The 16,565-nt window shown below is 39.7% G+C and overlaps 1 protein-coding gene across 11 annotated transcripts in view; it reads right to left on the reverse strand.

The window, feature by feature from the left end:
* Positions 1 to 16,565, reverse strand: part of SRPK2 (SRSF protein kinase 2) — a 229,168-nt gene that overhangs the window by 26,422 nt on the left and 186,181 nt on the right. For all 11 annotated transcript variants that reach the window (XM_057549513.1, XM_057549517.1, XM_057549516.1 and 8 more), the window contains 6 exons: positions 16,021 to 16,129; positions 15,227 to 15,314; positions 14,917 to 15,004; positions 12,117 to 12,223; positions 1,839 to 2,004; positions 667 to 692 (listed from right to left, as the gene is read on the reverse strand). In XM_057549513.1, coding sequence (XP_057405496.1) covers positions 667 to 692; positions 1,839 to 2,004; positions 12,117 to 12,223; positions 14,917 to 15,004; positions 15,227 to 15,314; positions 16,021 to 16,129 — 584 coding nt within the window. The remainder of the gene's footprint in view (positions 1 to 666; positions 693 to 1,838; positions 2,005 to 12,116; positions 12,224 to 14,916; positions 15,005 to 15,226; positions 15,315 to 16,020; positions 16,130 to 16,565) is intronic.

Here is a 16,565-nt window from a genome sequence, read left to right on the forward strand (position 1 = left end):
CTCAAGACGTATATATATATATATATATATATATATTTTTTTTTTTTTTTTCCTATGCTCGACTAGAACCAAGCCAGGTTTAGCTCTGCTGGGGTAGGATTTAATTCCAAACAGTTTGTTTCATTTGCTCTCATTCAGCATTTTGACAGGACCACAAAGATAATACTCTTTCATATTTAACTACTACCTGGAAAAAAAAAAAATCAGAACAGCAGCTTCAGAAAAACAGGTAACTTAGAGGCAGATCAGAAATAATATAAAGTGTTTTTGGAACAATCACACTTAAAACCCTATCTCTATAACCTCACATTTTACCAGACTCAGCCAAGAGCACTCCAGAAAGTGCATGAGGAAAACCAAGATAGAATTTGGGGCAGCTCTGATTATCCCCCAACTCTAAAAATCACTTCACCTTATCAAAACATTGTCTTACATATTCAAGGATACCCAGCATTTATAAACATGACTGTCTTTTACATTAAAATACATTACAACATCTGTGATTGAGAAAGGAACAAAAAAATGCACAACCAATTCCCCCAAACAATCCTTAATGAAAAATTGTTGCAGAAAGAAACAAAAACTAATGTTACAATTCGAAAAGTTAAATAATGAATAGTCACTTTTGACAGGAAGGTGAATATAAGTATATGTGTAAGTACTTACAGGTTTTTGCTGTGGAGCAGTACTCACTAAAACAAAACAAAATAAAATGAACATTTAGAGCAAAATAGATACTTATCTTTATGTAGGTAATCTGAACTGTAAAATGAAATAACTACTGTCTTTTAATGGCTATGGAACTTCAACAACTGTTAAATACTAAAACTTCTGAATCAGAGAGACCTAAAGTTTATCCAACTCAAACAAATGACTGGCTCTTAAAAGGCAAAGCCATAGTGGTTCATATGGAGTCATTTCTCTTACTTAACTAAAATTAAATACGCATTCATTTCAAAAACAGACAATCCCAAAGCCCTGACTGATAAGAAAATGGAGACGAGTCATCCAACCAAATTTGTTTAAAGACAGTGAAATGAACAATTCACTTACACAACTATGTTTGAAAACTATTTCACAAGTTTATACAACTAAAGTTAAGTCCAATACTGCAGCAAATATTCTAGAAATCACATGAACAGACTTGGCCAGTGTCAGAAGCTTGATAGACTATGGTTCCATGATCTAAAAAACACCCTGATGTTAGAAAACGAGATTCAGAAGTGGTGCATGTCCCAAGAGCCCCAGGCAGACAGAGGGCTTTTGCCCTGCAGTCCTCGTGCCTGCCTGACAACACACTAGGGCAGACAGCACGTGAAGAGGGGGTGAAAGCACCGTCCACACTTCACTGCCACCACGACACTGCGAACACCACAAATAAAACTACATACACCAATACTCAAGTCAGTTGGTCTTCTCCCACCCTGAAGTCTTTTGAAACTAATTCTAAATCCACCAGCTAGACTGAGATTGATGTAGCTGTGCTCACTGGAGTCAAGGAAGCACTCTGATGACTGAACGTCGGCTACATGAGACCTCTTGCTATGACAGACATCCCTCTGCAGAGAAGTGGGCAACACAGGACAGTGTTCTAAGGAGATGAAGCAGCAGGTAAGAATTCAATGACCTTTTAAGGGAGGACAAAGTAATTCAAATATTAAAGTACAACTTAACTGGGGCATCTTCCTGCTCAAGAAAAAGGTCTAGCTGTTTCTAGTCATCAGGCTCTTACAAAAGCTCCTAATACATACACATCTGACTCAACTGCCCCCAGTGTACAACTCGGCAGGCTCTCAATGCCCCGCACAGACTGAAACAAAGCTGGTGCAGCCCCTCACCTGCAGACCCCGAAGGAGGAGGAGCGCCCGCTTTCTGCCACTCAGTGGCCTCGGCTGCCATCCTTCTCACATATGCGTCGTCCACGCACATCAAGATGTTTTCCGGCTTTATGTCAGTATGAATGATCTTGCACTTACTGTGTAGATAATCTAACCCCTGAAGGACCTGATCATGTGAAATCAAGAGAGGAGATGACTTATTAATACCTTTATTATTTAACATTTGTTTGTAAAATAGTTAAAATCATTACAAGGCACAAAATACAATGGATACAAAGGGTTTTAGTAAAAATCTTCCTCCCACCCCGGCCCCCATAGGAACCCAGCTCTTCCCCAGAAGCAAGCAATGTGTATCATCCTGGAAATAATTTATGCTCATGGAAGCAAATGCATCTATACTTATACTCTTTTAAATAACAACTTCAGTGAGATATAATTTACATGTCACACAATTCACCCTTTTAAGGGTACCATTCAATGGTTTCTAGATGTACAGCCCTCACCACTATCTAATTTAGAACATTTTCATCACACAAAGAAGAAACACTGCACACCCATTAGCTGTCACTCCCCCTCTCCTCCCAACTCCTCCAGCCCTAGGCAACCGCTAATCTACTTTGCGGGGTTTGGACATTTTATGTAAGTGGAATGATACAGAGTGGTCTTTTGTAATTGGCACAGTACTTCCATGGTTCATCCATGGGTAGCATGTATCAATACCTCATTTCTTTAAATGCCAAATAATATTCCATTGAAAATACCACATTTCATTCACTTGATGAATATTTGAGTTGTTTCCATTTTATGGCTATTATAAATAATATTGCTATGAACATTCACGTACAAGTTTTTGTGTGGACATATGTTTTTATTTTTCTTGGGTATGTGCCTAGGAGTGCAGTCGTTGGGTCATACGGTAGCTCTATATTTAGCCTTTCAATGAGCTGCCCAACTGTTTTATACTATGGCTGCACCATTTTACACTCCAATCAGCAACGTGCGAGGATTCCAATTTTTTCATCATGGCCAATACTTGTCTTTTTATTTTAGTCACCCTACTGGGTATGAAGTGTGTATCTCATTGATCTGCATTCCCATAATGGCTAATGATGTGTGTACATTTTTAATATTGCAGGAAAGGATGATTAAATAGCCCTGATATCCAGGCAACAGTATAGCACTGAACTAAAAGAAAATGCTCAGCCAAGATATTCATGTACTTATTATATATATGTCATATACATATCATATATATCACAAAAATTACAGAGTATGGTGACCTAAATGCAAGGCCAAAGTTTTTCTGGAATTATTTCCATTAGAGGGGAATTGTTTCAATTCTTTCCATAAGGAAAAAAATATTTTAAAAATACAGTTCATGTTCCCATACATCAGAAATTCTACAAGCTCAATAAACGTTAACATTTGATAAACATCCTCATTCAAACACTGTAAGTCATTTAGGGGCCTTGACGACACTAGACAAGTAAGTGAGAAAAAGACAAGCAGAAGATATATAATATCAATCAGCTCTGACAAGTTCTCAGCAAAAAACCCAATGCTCCTGTCTACCTTGAGTTCCTGGCTAAACAATCTTAACAGACGACAAAACATTAGTAAGTCAAGGGAAAGAGGTTTCAGAAGAAAATGAAAGGGAGACCTGGCTCTTAAACAAGATGAAAATCCCCACACATATCTAAAAAAACTTTTCCTTGGAAATACTTTTACATGACTTCACTGACTGAACAACAGTCGAGCTCCTGTAACAGACCATACATCCTTCTAGATGTTTGACACACAGCAACAGAAGTTCCCTGTCTCCACTGGGCCTTGACTTTTTACCTTAGAATTAATATTGACTGTTTTAGATAATACTTCGATTAGAATATGTTTAAATTATGTTTAAAATGTCAAAGAACCAATAGGAAGAAAGAGATCATTATATATTTCCATAGAGAATAAGGTTATAATCCTGAAGGGAACACAATCCAATGAGCCTGTATGTTATTCACTGGCATTCACGTATCTTCTTTGAACAAACTGAATATCATGTGGAGTTTTTATATCTGAATAACAAGAGAAATTATGAGAAGTACAAGAGATTAATGGACAGGTACACTGATGACTTCCAGCCTGTGGAAGTAAAAGGAATTAAGAGTTTTTAGAAACTTTAAACTGTTTTAAATTATTCCAACTGAAACTTCATTTCAATCATCAAATATTAACTCAAAGTTAAAATGTCAGCATCTTTCCAAAAATATCTTTTCACCACCACCCATGCACAAGTTGCTCCTAACTTTCCACCTTAGTTCTTTCATAGTTCTTAGGTTGTTTTACTGTGCGAGACTCAGGTAAGAGTTAATGTGATCCAGTATCCAAAGGTGTTAAATGAATTCCAATGACAATGAGGCACTTGAGAGGACAAAAGTGTTCTCAGAAAGAATTTAAGGTTCCAGATTTTTAATACTGGCTGTTGCACTCAACTGGGTTAACCTTCCTCAAGAAGCACAGCTTGTGTCTGACAATGAACAGAAGGAACAGACTATCACCGGGATAAATTAAGTTAATTAAGATAATGCAAATCTTAAAGGAAACAGTTAAGAGACAGCATGGAGCACTGTTAAATCATGACCTTGGGACTCAGACCACTCCTGTATTACTGCTCAATCACTCATTCACTAGGCAAGGTACTTAAGCTGCCTGAGCTTCCATTTTCATATCTATAAAAGGGGGAACATATCCATTAGACAGAAATATGGTAAGAATTAGAAATAATGTATGGAAAACTCACAAATACAAGGTCTAGCTCACAGGAAACTCAAACTAAATGGTAGAAATGAACTAAGTCAGAAGACTTGTATTGATACTGACTTAATAACCATAACTTATTAAATTTCTAAGTCACTTATTAAATTTCTCCGGGTCTCATTTCTCCCATCTATAATATGAATGGGCTCTACCTGATAAAACTCTGATTCTTTTTATTCTAGACTAATATATTTTTTTAAAAATCTTTAGCTATAAGAAGAATGGTTTTATTTTCAAAAACAGTATTTCTGTTCTCAGCCAGTGAAGTTAAAGCAATTAAGCACCCCAGAATCCAGAATCAAACAATAATGATGGGCAATCTTACAACCATTTACGTTGAATAATTATGATCATGAAAAAAAGACAATCAACGAATCAAGCTTCATGCCCCAGGATAGACCTCTATTGCCTCGCTTGTCCTATCACAGCATGCGTCTCTCTTGCCTACAAACCATACTTAGCCTCACCAGCAGGAGGCAGCACAGGCCGCAGAGATCCTCGGCTGCCATCCGCTCGACCAGGAGTCGGCGATCAGCGTAGCCACAGAGGGGCCAGGGACGGGGCTGCATCCCACTTAGGGGACGGAGATCACACCCCAGGGCGGGGCCAGTTTTCTGCATGCGAGTCAGCAGCAGTGCAGACCTGGAGGCAGAGTCCGGGCTGGGAGCCAGGAGACCCTGCTCTGGTTCAGGAACTGACTAGCTATGGCTCCCCTTCCCTGACCTCAAATTCAGCCAGAAAACAAGGGCTTGGTCAGCACAGTCTCTGACATTTCTTTCTAGGCACCTATGAACCGTGTCAGAGACCGTCTGTTATGGTGTTAACAACATAAACTGGCTCTTCTCCACCTCGGCGTTCTAGAAATAGGTCCTGTCGCAGACATAAAAGGAGGGAGTTGGGGATAATGTGGAGGTTTCACTTGAAGGTGTCTCTCTGGCCTGCTGGCCACCCAGAGGGGGCTTCCTCCCAAATTCTAAAATGCACAGAGGAACACAAGGACAGCAACTGTCCACACTGTCTCCTGATTCTGGTCACGACGTGGGCACCTTAACAAAGGACACAGGGCGAGCAGACGGGGCAAGGCCTTGTGACGCAGCGCCCAGGGAAACCAGACCGGCAGCACTGCTCTCAGACACTGATGCTTGCAGGGGTGGAGGGGGACAGCAGAGGGCTCTCCTCAAGCCAGAAGCTTTGCTACTGGAAAGCGAAGGCACCCACCGGATCTCTCTTCCTCGCTAGGACAGACAGGAGGTAAGTGCTACAAGCTGCTCAGATGAGCACATGCCAGACTGAATGGAGAAGTGTGGCAAATACCTGCCTCAATCACAGAGGAAAAGGACCAGGGGACACGGTCCTCATCCGCTCTGTCCCGAAATCGCCGTCTGCTCCTCCTTCTTTCTAACTCTGACTAGTGAGAGCTAATGAGAAAATTCAGCAGCTGTACTTCACTTGTGAACATGGTCAGGATGAAAGATAAAACACTGCGCCCAGCACTGAGGAAGCACACAGGAATGAGCTGGGAAAGGGGCTCAACTCCCTTGAAGGAAGCGACTTCCCCGAACTTCTGAGCTGCATACCCAACATTTTGAGGAGGAGAATTCCAAGTTAGTACAGAATCATATGTACTACCACACTGATCAAATCCAAGAACATAAAAATGTTTACCAACTTAAAATTAATTTTCTATTCTAAAATTGAACAATACTGGCTTGATCATAATGCATTCATTGACAAAAGGACCAGTGAGATCATTTAAATGGTAAATAAAGACTAAGTGTAGACAAACATAGAAGTAAACCATTTCCACAAACAGAGACATGAATGCATCCTCTTCACAAGACATGCTATCATTTAAAATGCTCCCCAGTCTTCCTATGCAGACATTTCACACTACCCGGCAGTCAAGAGCATGGATTCTGGATTGCACCACCTGTATTCCAGTCTTGATTCCCCACAGTAACTGTGGGCCTGGGGAAAACTTTTAACACCTTTCTCAGAGTGGAGGTAAGAACACCTCTGGCCTCACAAAGCTGTGGGGAGGACTAGACAGCATAATACAAAGAAAGCACTTAAAACTGTGAGTGCCTGAAAAGAGCATAATAAATGTTAGTGACAAGCATGATAACACAAAGAGTAACGATAATTCAAAAATCCAGGGCTGCACGCTGTACCTACGTATCGTAGCAAAGTCATCAAAATCAGAGCCTTGCCCTTACCAAGCTTCATTTAACGGCAAGCAGCCACTTCTTCACAAGGCTTCTGGAAAGGGCAATGAATTAAACCATAAGGTTTTAAAAAGTAAAATACCGGCTACCCTTTGGAGTACAGAAGAAAATAAAAGCCACGTTTAAAGAACAGCAACAGGGACTTCCCTGGTGGCGCAGTGGTTAAGAATCCGCCTGCCAATGCAGGGGACACGGGTTCGAGCCCTGGTCCGGGAAGATCCCACATGCCGTGGAGCAACTAAGCCTGTGCACCACAACTGCTCAGCCTGCGCTCTAGAGCCCGAGAACCACAACTACTGAGCCCGCGTGCCACAACTACTGAAGTCTGCATGCCTAGAGCCCATGCTCCACAACAAGAGAAGCCACCGCAATGAGAAGCCCGTGCACCGCAACTAGAGAAAGCCTGCGCGCAGCAACGAAGACCCAATGCAGCCAAAAATAAATAAGTTAATTAATTAAAAAAAATAATAATAAAGAACAGCAATAGCATTTTAAAGCCCCATCACCTGTGGTACACCTTGAATGCACCACAAATAACAAACACTGACAACACAGCACCCTTTTTCTTCTTTCGGCTTTAGAAATAAAAGCTAAACATAAAATAGACTTCAATAAAGCTGATTTTAAAAGAAAAAGAAATGAAAGCTGGGAGGCAAATACACCCCACGCCTGAGGCCAGAGAAGCAGCCTGGGGGAGGCAAGGGGGTGTCCTCACCACGATCACCAGAAACCAGAGGACGGCCCTTCCTGACCGTGCACAAAGTCACCAGGGCGAAGCAAGGACAGTTAAGAACTGATTAGAAGATTGATAATAGTGTATAGGAAACCCTGGAAAAGCAAGTGATTCAACTGTGCTGTGACTTTTCAAAAATAAGTGGGAACCTTTATCTACAAACCCTTCAGATCACAGAAAGGTCAGCCACTTTGTACAGTAAGAATAAGAGGAACATACATTTCTTCTTTCATTTAGGGAAAACTAACCTCTCAAAAACATTTCTTGACTTCCTACGATGTGAAGGAAGCTACAAAGAGATGTGAAACCTACAACACATGATCTGGGACTCCCAGTGCTCAGAATATGCAGCTGGGGAGACAGGACGGCTACTCTCTGCTGGTCACCATGCTGAAAGCTTTATCAGCAGTCCCTCCAAACTCATTTCCACAATAAAGCCACAAATTATGCATTATCATCCTAATGTGACAAATGAGGACACAGGCTTACAGAAGTTAAGTAATTTGATCAGGGTCACAAAGTAGTAAGTGCCAAAGTTAGAATTTGAAATTAAGTCTATTGCCAAGACTTAAGTGTACTCATTACACTTTCCTCCATTCCAGTGGTTCTCAGTAAAAGGAAATTTTGCCTCCTCGAAGACATTTCACAAAGTTCAGAAATATTTTTTTAAGTGTCACTGCTGGCGTGGTCCTGGCGGAGACAGACATCTAGTGGGCAGAGGCCAGGGATGCATCTAAACAACCTACAAGGCACAGGGCAGGTCCCTGCAAGAAAGGACTATCCAGTCCAAAATGTCAGTAGTGCCAGGGTTGAGAAACTTTGGCCTACACGATAAGACCCTGCAATCATTAAGAAAGGACCAAGTGTAGGCTGCAGCCATCCTTCCCCAAGGAGGGAAGAAATATTGCTCTTAACTAGGGTAGAATGGGAAGCCTTTATCACAGAAGTGGAATTTTGGTTGAGTCTTTATAAACATGGGTAGAATAGAAAGAATGGTATTTTCTACAGCCTAGGACAAAAGAAATAAACCAAAGATGTGGAGCTTAAAAAATGGCAAAGTGAGTACTTTCTCTAAATACCCTACAGAAAACTAGTAAAAATTTATGTATAAAAATTCTGGTAAAACAGCATGTGTTTATAAATGCTTGGGACATCTCTGAATATTCGTAAGAAAACCATCACTTGGTTGATTCCAGAAGGGAAACTGTGTACCTGAAGGACACTTAACAAGTCATACCTACTTAAACGATTAATTAATTAATGGGGAAAAATTTACCTGCCAGGAGGTAAGAGCTAAATTGGGGTTTCTAAGGGGAAATATGGGCTTTCACTAGATGGCAGAAGATCTTAAACAGGTTCACAAGAAGAGCGATGATTTAACTTTCATTGGACATAAGCTGAGTACAAGTCCAAAGATATTATTTGCTGCTTGGGAAAATGGTAAATGCATGTGCTCCGAAGCCAGACTACCTGGGTTTGAATTCCTGCTCCACCACATACACTTGTTATTTCTTGACTAGGGCCAAGTTACCTAACCTCAGTTCCACTTCCATAAAATAAAGACAGTAAAAATACCTATTTCATAGACTTATTGTGAGGATTCAATGCATTAAAATTTGCAAAGTACTTAGAACTATGCTTGGCACATAGTAAGCACTGAATAAACATTTATAATTGTTAATAGCAGTATCCCTTTACATCTTAACAATAATCTAATAATGAAGGTATCATTATTATTCTCATTTTATTGATGATGAAATTATGGCTTAAAGAGATTAAGTAACTTGGCCAAAGTCCTTTAGCTAGAGTAGGGTATACAGTTGTCCCTCAGAATCTGCAGGGGTTTGGTTCCAGGACACCTACCCACCCTTCGCGGATACCAAAATCCACAGATGCTCAAGTCCCTTATAATAAAAGGGCAGCAGTATTTGTATGTAATCTACACAATCCTCCCACATACTTTAAATCATCTCTAGATTACTTAAAATATTTTATACAATGTAAATACTGTGTAAATAATTGTAAATAAAATGTAAATGCTATGTAATAGCTGCCTGCACAGCGAATTCAAATTTTGCTTTTTGGAACATTCTGGAATTTTTTTCCCCGAATATTTTCAATCCATGGTTGGCTGAACCCATGGACACATAGAACTGTATTTGACACCAACACCCAAGCTCTTTATCACTCTATACATTGCTTCATGAAAGCCAACAATATTAAGCTTCAACAACAGGCAATGAAAAGCCACTAAAGGCTTCTAGATAGGGATACGAACTATTAAAACAAAGTTTTACTTAGGAAAGTAACTGCCAACAGAAAAGAGAATAAACTGACGTGAAGAAGTAGAATAAGATGGGCTGGACTCTGGCAGAGTAGATAGAAGCTTGTGAAAAGGTACTGGCTGGAGGTGATAAGGACCTGAACTAAGGATGGCGGCGCTGGAAACGGAAAGAACAACAGGAGAAATATATATGGCCAGGAGGGATCGATGGCTAGGTGACCAGGGGAGCGTGGTGGGAGACAGCAACAGGGATGAGTGAAACACAGTCAGCTACACTGGACTTCAAAGGTGACGGAGGCCACACAGTGTAAGAATATTAGAAAGCTGGCCTACCTTGTCGTGTTCTGGGGAGTGACAGAGCTGAGTAGGTCTATTAATAAAGGATCTTCCAAGTACTACCCAGAAGTCAAAAGTACTGAACCCACAGGATGGATCAAAGGGAATGAAGGGAAATTCAGGCATATAGATTATTACCTGGGATATATAACAACTTACTACTTTGAAAGTTACAAGTTTAGGGGGAAAAAAAATATCCAGATTTCATGATAATATTTTTCTTAAAGAAAATTAAAGATGGGTTGACACCAGAGCAAAACAAAGCTTCTATTAACACTACCTACAAGAACTAAGTGCAGACCACATAAAATCAAAATTCCATCTTGAAACCAATAAAACACTACAAGAGTTCTTACTCTCCAAGGCACAGTGTACATGAATTAAAGTGAGGATAACACATTCATTAAGTCATTTGTTCATTCACTAACTATGCATTAAAGTTCCATTAAACTCCAAGAATTTCATCTTTAGAGTTAAAGACTCTTTTACTTGCTAAGTAAGGCAAGATTCTGTTTTTCCATTCTGGAATACAAAATAAATATCGACGGTTCATCTGCTAATTCACCTTCTCCCAACACTGCCAAGCCTGAGTTATGGTGACACCTAGAGCAGCAGTAGACATCTTAGAAAGTATAGGGTTCAAAGGAATGAGGGAACCTGTGTGATATACATTCGAACTGATATTTCTGAAATTATTTGCTTTTTGTTAAAATATGTACATCTTTTAATATTTCCAGGATTTATCAGAGATAAATCAGAAATTTTAAATTGGATAATTAAATTTTTTCAGGGGACTTCCCTGGTGGCACAGTGGATGAGACTCCAGGCTCCCAACGCAGGGGGCCCGGGTTCGATCCCTGGGCAGGGAACTAGACCCCACATGCATGCCACAACTAAGAGTTCGCATGCCACAACTAGAGAAGCCTGCGCGCCTCATCAAAGGACCCTGCGTGCCGTAGATAAGACCCAATGCAGCCAAATAAATACATAAATATTTAAAAAAAAAAGAATTATGGATCAAGGCCTGTATTTCAGGTCTAGAAGCCCCAGGCAGGTCTAGCTCAAGCTCTGGGCCTGGGGACAAGGAAGGGGCTCCAAACCACCTAGCCCTCTTCTCAAGCAAACCAAGCAACCTCCCTGATATTACTTACTCTGCAGAAATATGCATGGTAATTACCCATTATATCAGAATAGGTAATCCAGAATAAAGCGTATCTGCAACTTTCCTAATTTAGGCTCTAAGGGCAATGAGTCAAAGACTGGTATGCTCCATGCAGAAAACTGAATCTGGTAAACATTTCTAATTAGAAGGAAATCTTCCGTATGTGTATACTTCCATTCTATAAATACCTGCTGCAGCATCAACACCGAACCACACACTAACAGAAGGTTTTCTATCGTCAAGGCAATTGAACGAAGTACAAATACAATACTCCATATATAACTTAAACATTCCTTAAATTATCTTTCATTTATCCTTCATCCAAATACGTAGAAATAGCAAATAAACACAATACATTATATGTTTTTTTCTGTATTATTTTCTAAGGAACTAAGTGGGACATTTTGTAGTAATGATACTGGATAAAACAATTTCTCATTTTACTGTATCACTTACCTGAAAAAAGATCCATATGCCAAAAGAAATATATGCTTGACATTTACATATTGCTCCCTTTACAAGACAGAATGGCTTATCATTAACTAAATACAAAACTGCTTTAATAAGTTCAAAATGTTATGCATTGTGATGTATGTATTTATTTCTAAAACTGGAGAGAGAGATATATGTGTTTGTGCATTTTTTTTTTTTTTTCTTTCAAACAGGAATTCATGTTGAAAGGCTAGCCAGTTAGGTATTGGGAGCTGGGGGCTGCCGTCATAAGCCTCACCTGTCGAATAATGCTCTTCACACAACGTACTGGGAGGCCTTGGTAGTTGGATTTTATGATCCACTTGAGGAGATGGTGGCCAAGCACTTCGAAGACCATGCAGACATCTGGGACAGGGTTAAGGATCATTTCTGGGTACATTTCCTGCAGTGACGGAATTACTAAAAGCAGCATCATTGCGGCACTTGGCAAAACAATTATTTCTTTATAAAATGCAACTTCAATGCTATCAGTAATACCAAAAGTGGTCATTTGCTGTTCCTCACCTAAAGAGAAAGATCTAACATGTACTAAGTACCTACCATGTGCCATATATGGTCTAATGTGTACTCATAACAACATAAGCAATGAGGAGAGTAAACCTCGGCGAGTTTGAAGAACCCTCCTGCCTGACACCATCCAAAGGTGGCAGAGTCATGACTCAACCCCACACTTACCCGCGCTCTCAAGCACACTTCTCCTGACAATCAGCCTTAACGAAAATGAGCAAGACTGAAACCTCACAGAAACTGATGAGGAAAATAGAGAACTCTCCCGCCTTAAGTGTCCTGCCTGCTTACCTAAATTTCTATCCTATACATCACATAAAACACTTTATAAAACAGAAATTTACCAAACACAGTGAAGACATTTAATCTTTTCCTTCAGTAATATCTTTCACTGGGTCACTAGATCAATTTTAATTTTTTAAGTTTTTAAGAACGTATGATCACAATTTAAGACATGGCATGGCCATTAAGACCAACCTATGATAATGAAATCTCAGGAATCTGGGTTTTGTTTTTAACAGAAATTCTAGTCAACCACTGACCCTCCAGAACTGTGAGCCACCAAAGTCCCGCATATAAATATATTCATGTCATTCATACAGAAAGATTTTAAATGGCTCTGAAACCCTTTGAGAATATTTTGTTCACCCCTGGAGACCTATATACAGGCCTATAAGGTCAGATGAGTTAATATATTTTACAATATCTGGATCTACCACATCATCATAGTAACTATTGCTTTAAATATCTTTAATAAAAATAAGAAAAATATTTCTATGACACAGGACAGCATATGTGCTACAGACTTATGCATAGATGATCTAAAGCTAGAAGTTCCTTACTATTTCCCAAGCTCATTAAAAAAATGGCAACTAAGGTCTAAAGTTACTAGCAGGCATAGAGCCGAAGCCCAAAGGCTTCTAAATTATGACCTGAGTGTTCTCAAAGCATTGACAAATATGGACTACTTATCAGTAGAAATAGCCACTGGAATGTATTCAATATATATCAAAAAAAAAAACTCCATTTACCTACAAATCAGGTGCTTTCTCCAAAGAAACCCTCTCTCTATCAGCTGTCTTGAGAACTGCCTCCCAGATCTGATGCAAGAGGAAGGGCTGCCCTGCCTGCACATGAACAAACAGGCTCACGTGGAGACCAGGGGCAGAGAAGGACCAGCTCTATCTTTCTATCCGTCAAGAGGGGAAAATGCACTTTGCAGCTAGCAGAAAGGATCTTGAGGCAAAGGGTGAGGTAACATCAGCAGTCACCGGAACTTGCTAGTATCCCCAAATCCGACCTCTAGAAGAAATATAAAAACCTCCTCAAATACACAGGGTGTGAAGAGAGTGCTTCCCTATGGGATTAAGACTTAGTAGATGCAGAAACAGGCTGTCATTCTGGGGTGTAAACTGGGAGAAGGCTTTGTCCTCAGGTTCTGGAGCTTGAACAGGTCAAATATCAAAATGCTGGATCTGTTCCAAACATGATAAAGGAAAGAATAAAAGATCAGGAAGGAGGAGAAGAGCCTGGCTCTTGACACACACCTGGCACTCACCAGTCACAAGATAATGAATACACGGTTCGGTATTTCTGAACCTTGGGGAATGAAGGTATTGCCTAGATCAGGCCCATAAAGGGCTATCTCAGAGGATCCAATATTAAAATATGGAAACAGCATTCTGGAAACTAAAGGCATTATCTCTTCTCTCCACTTGTGCCAAAAGCTCTGAGCTACAGGTTATTCTGCTGTCACTGCAACCCCTGGGGCTGTCCTTTACCAATGCCCTGGGCAGAAGGAGGGTAAAGATAAGACAAGAGCTCCTTCCACTCTACCCCCATTCACTTCCTCCTGAACGCTCCCTCCCCTGAAACTACTAAGCATGCGAACAGTATAACAGCAGCCCAATTAAAACTGACATCCTCAAAAGAGAAAGGGAGGTCATGAGATGCCCCTGCTCCACTTGTAAGACACACTTCTTTTCCAGAATCAGAACTAAGGCCTCCCTATTCAAAAAGCAAAAGGAACAATTCACCTTATAACTAAGAAACTTTCACCTTTCAAGAATCATATAACATGAAGACGCTAGAGGCTGCATGTGGAGAGTAAAAGAGCAAACAGAAGTGTATAAGGGCTTAAAATATTTCCATTTTTTAAAAGTAAAAAGAGGGGCTTCCCTGGTGGCGCAGTGGTTGAGAATCTGCCTGCCAATGCAGGGGACACGGGTTCGAGCCCTGGTCTGGGAAGATCCCACATGCCGCGGAGCAACTAGGCCCGTGAGCTGCAACTACTGAGCCTGTGCGTCTGGAGCCTGTGCTCCGCAACAAGAGAGGCCGCGATAGTGAGAGGCCCGCGCACCGCGATGAAGAGCGGCCCCCGCTTGCCGCAACTAGAGAGAGCCCTCGCACAGAAACGAAGACCCATCACAGCCAAAAATAAATAAATAATTAAAAAAAAAAAAAAAAAGTAAAAAGAAAAACTAGAGTATAATTCAGCCATTAGAAAGCAACAGAACCATCAGAAAGGATACGTATTCCATTCATGCCTGAAATTTTGAAGTCATCGATTAGCTGTACCACCATGTCTTTATTTGGGTCAGTGGGATCACTTTCTCGAACCTATAGAGAGAAAAATGAATTCAAGAACAGAAGTGTTTAAGACTGAAAGTCATTTCCATTGTACCAACCAAAACTGTTTAATAAATGTTTTAAAAAATAGAAGATTCAGTATTTGAACTTACAAATAATAAATTCAATTAATTTAGTAAAACCCAGAAAAATCCCTCTGTAAAATTTCGTCATTAACCTTTCTTATATCATTCACATTTCTGTAGTACTTACACATTTGAGCAATTTTATTTCATCCAAGGCTGTCTCTGTATAATGCTGGGCACTTTTTACAACTTTCATTGCAACAAATCCTTTTCCCCTTAAAAAAAAAAATGCATTTAAAAAAATTTTAACAGAAGTGATCATTTATAATAACTCTAATAAACTAGACATCATAATGAACTCTAATAAACTCCAATAAATAGCAACTTTCAATAAGCTTTCCTTTAAAATAGTACTTTTCAAATTGTGGGGTTACAGTAAAGCAGTGGGTTCATGTGTCAATCTCTTCTTTGCTTTGTGTTTCTGTTTTGTCCTCATAAAAATCAAGTAGACTAGATAGATGTCAGAGTTCATCACATATGGTTAAGATCAAGTATTATAACACTTCTGTTTCAATTCACACACATGTGTACGTGTACTCTAAGAATGCAGTTTCACATTATGGGTCATGGCTTTCCAAAAAAGTCGAAAACCACTGACTGGAAAGGCCTACACATTATTATTTTATATTTGAATGTTTTTCTGGTATGGATGAATTACTAGAAAAACAATATGACCCGAGTGTAGTGCAATTACAATGAATAAGCCTCAGATATAAAGGCAGAAGAAAATTAATATTTCAAGATGACAGGCAAATGACCTTCAAACTGAGAGGGGAAAGTCTGACTAGGTGGGGCAGGCCTGTGCTGTGTGCTTTACATGTCACAACAGAAGCAGGTGTGCTCCTCAGCCTTAGCTTGATATAAAATAAAGATGTTGAAGCAGACCAGGAATCAAAAGCACGAATGACAAGGAACACTTACTGCATATCCCAGCACAGCCAGACAGTAGAGAAGTGTCCCCATCCTAGCTTCCTAATAACATGATACCGGCCATTGAAGAGGTCTCCAATTTTCACTGGATGATAGCCACCTTTTATTATTTAAAAGAAAGAAAAAATAAAATTAAATTTCAGAAAACTAGTAATGGAAACTCGTTCTTCCTTGTCAGTTCCTGATACCATTAAATAAAACTCTAAATAATAAAATCAGATTTAAAAACATGTTTAATAATACAACAGTTTTCAAGACTATCTTTCATCAAGAGAAAAACGCCCCCTATGCCTTTCTTTTAGGCTTTTTTTTTTTTAATTTAACTTAGAAAAGCAATGAACCACCCAGCATGCTGTAACAATAACTGGAGGTTTTATATTTAAGTCTAGCTGTACATACTATGTATATTCTAGCTCTTGACATTTCTAAACAATCTTTTTTCTTCTAAGCAATAAGTTAAATGCAAATCTTCTGGGGTCAGTATAATACAACTCACCAAAACAAAGGATGTGTACTCCGCATAGTTCTGCATACAC

This window comes from Balaenoptera acutorostrata, chromosome 7 (assembly GCF_949987535.1).
Source record: "Balaenoptera acutorostrata chromosome 7, mBalAcu1.1, whole genome shotgun sequence".
Lineage (NCBI taxonomy): Eukaryota > Metazoa > Chordata > Mammalia > Artiodactyla > Balaenopteridae > Balaenoptera > Balaenoptera acutorostrata.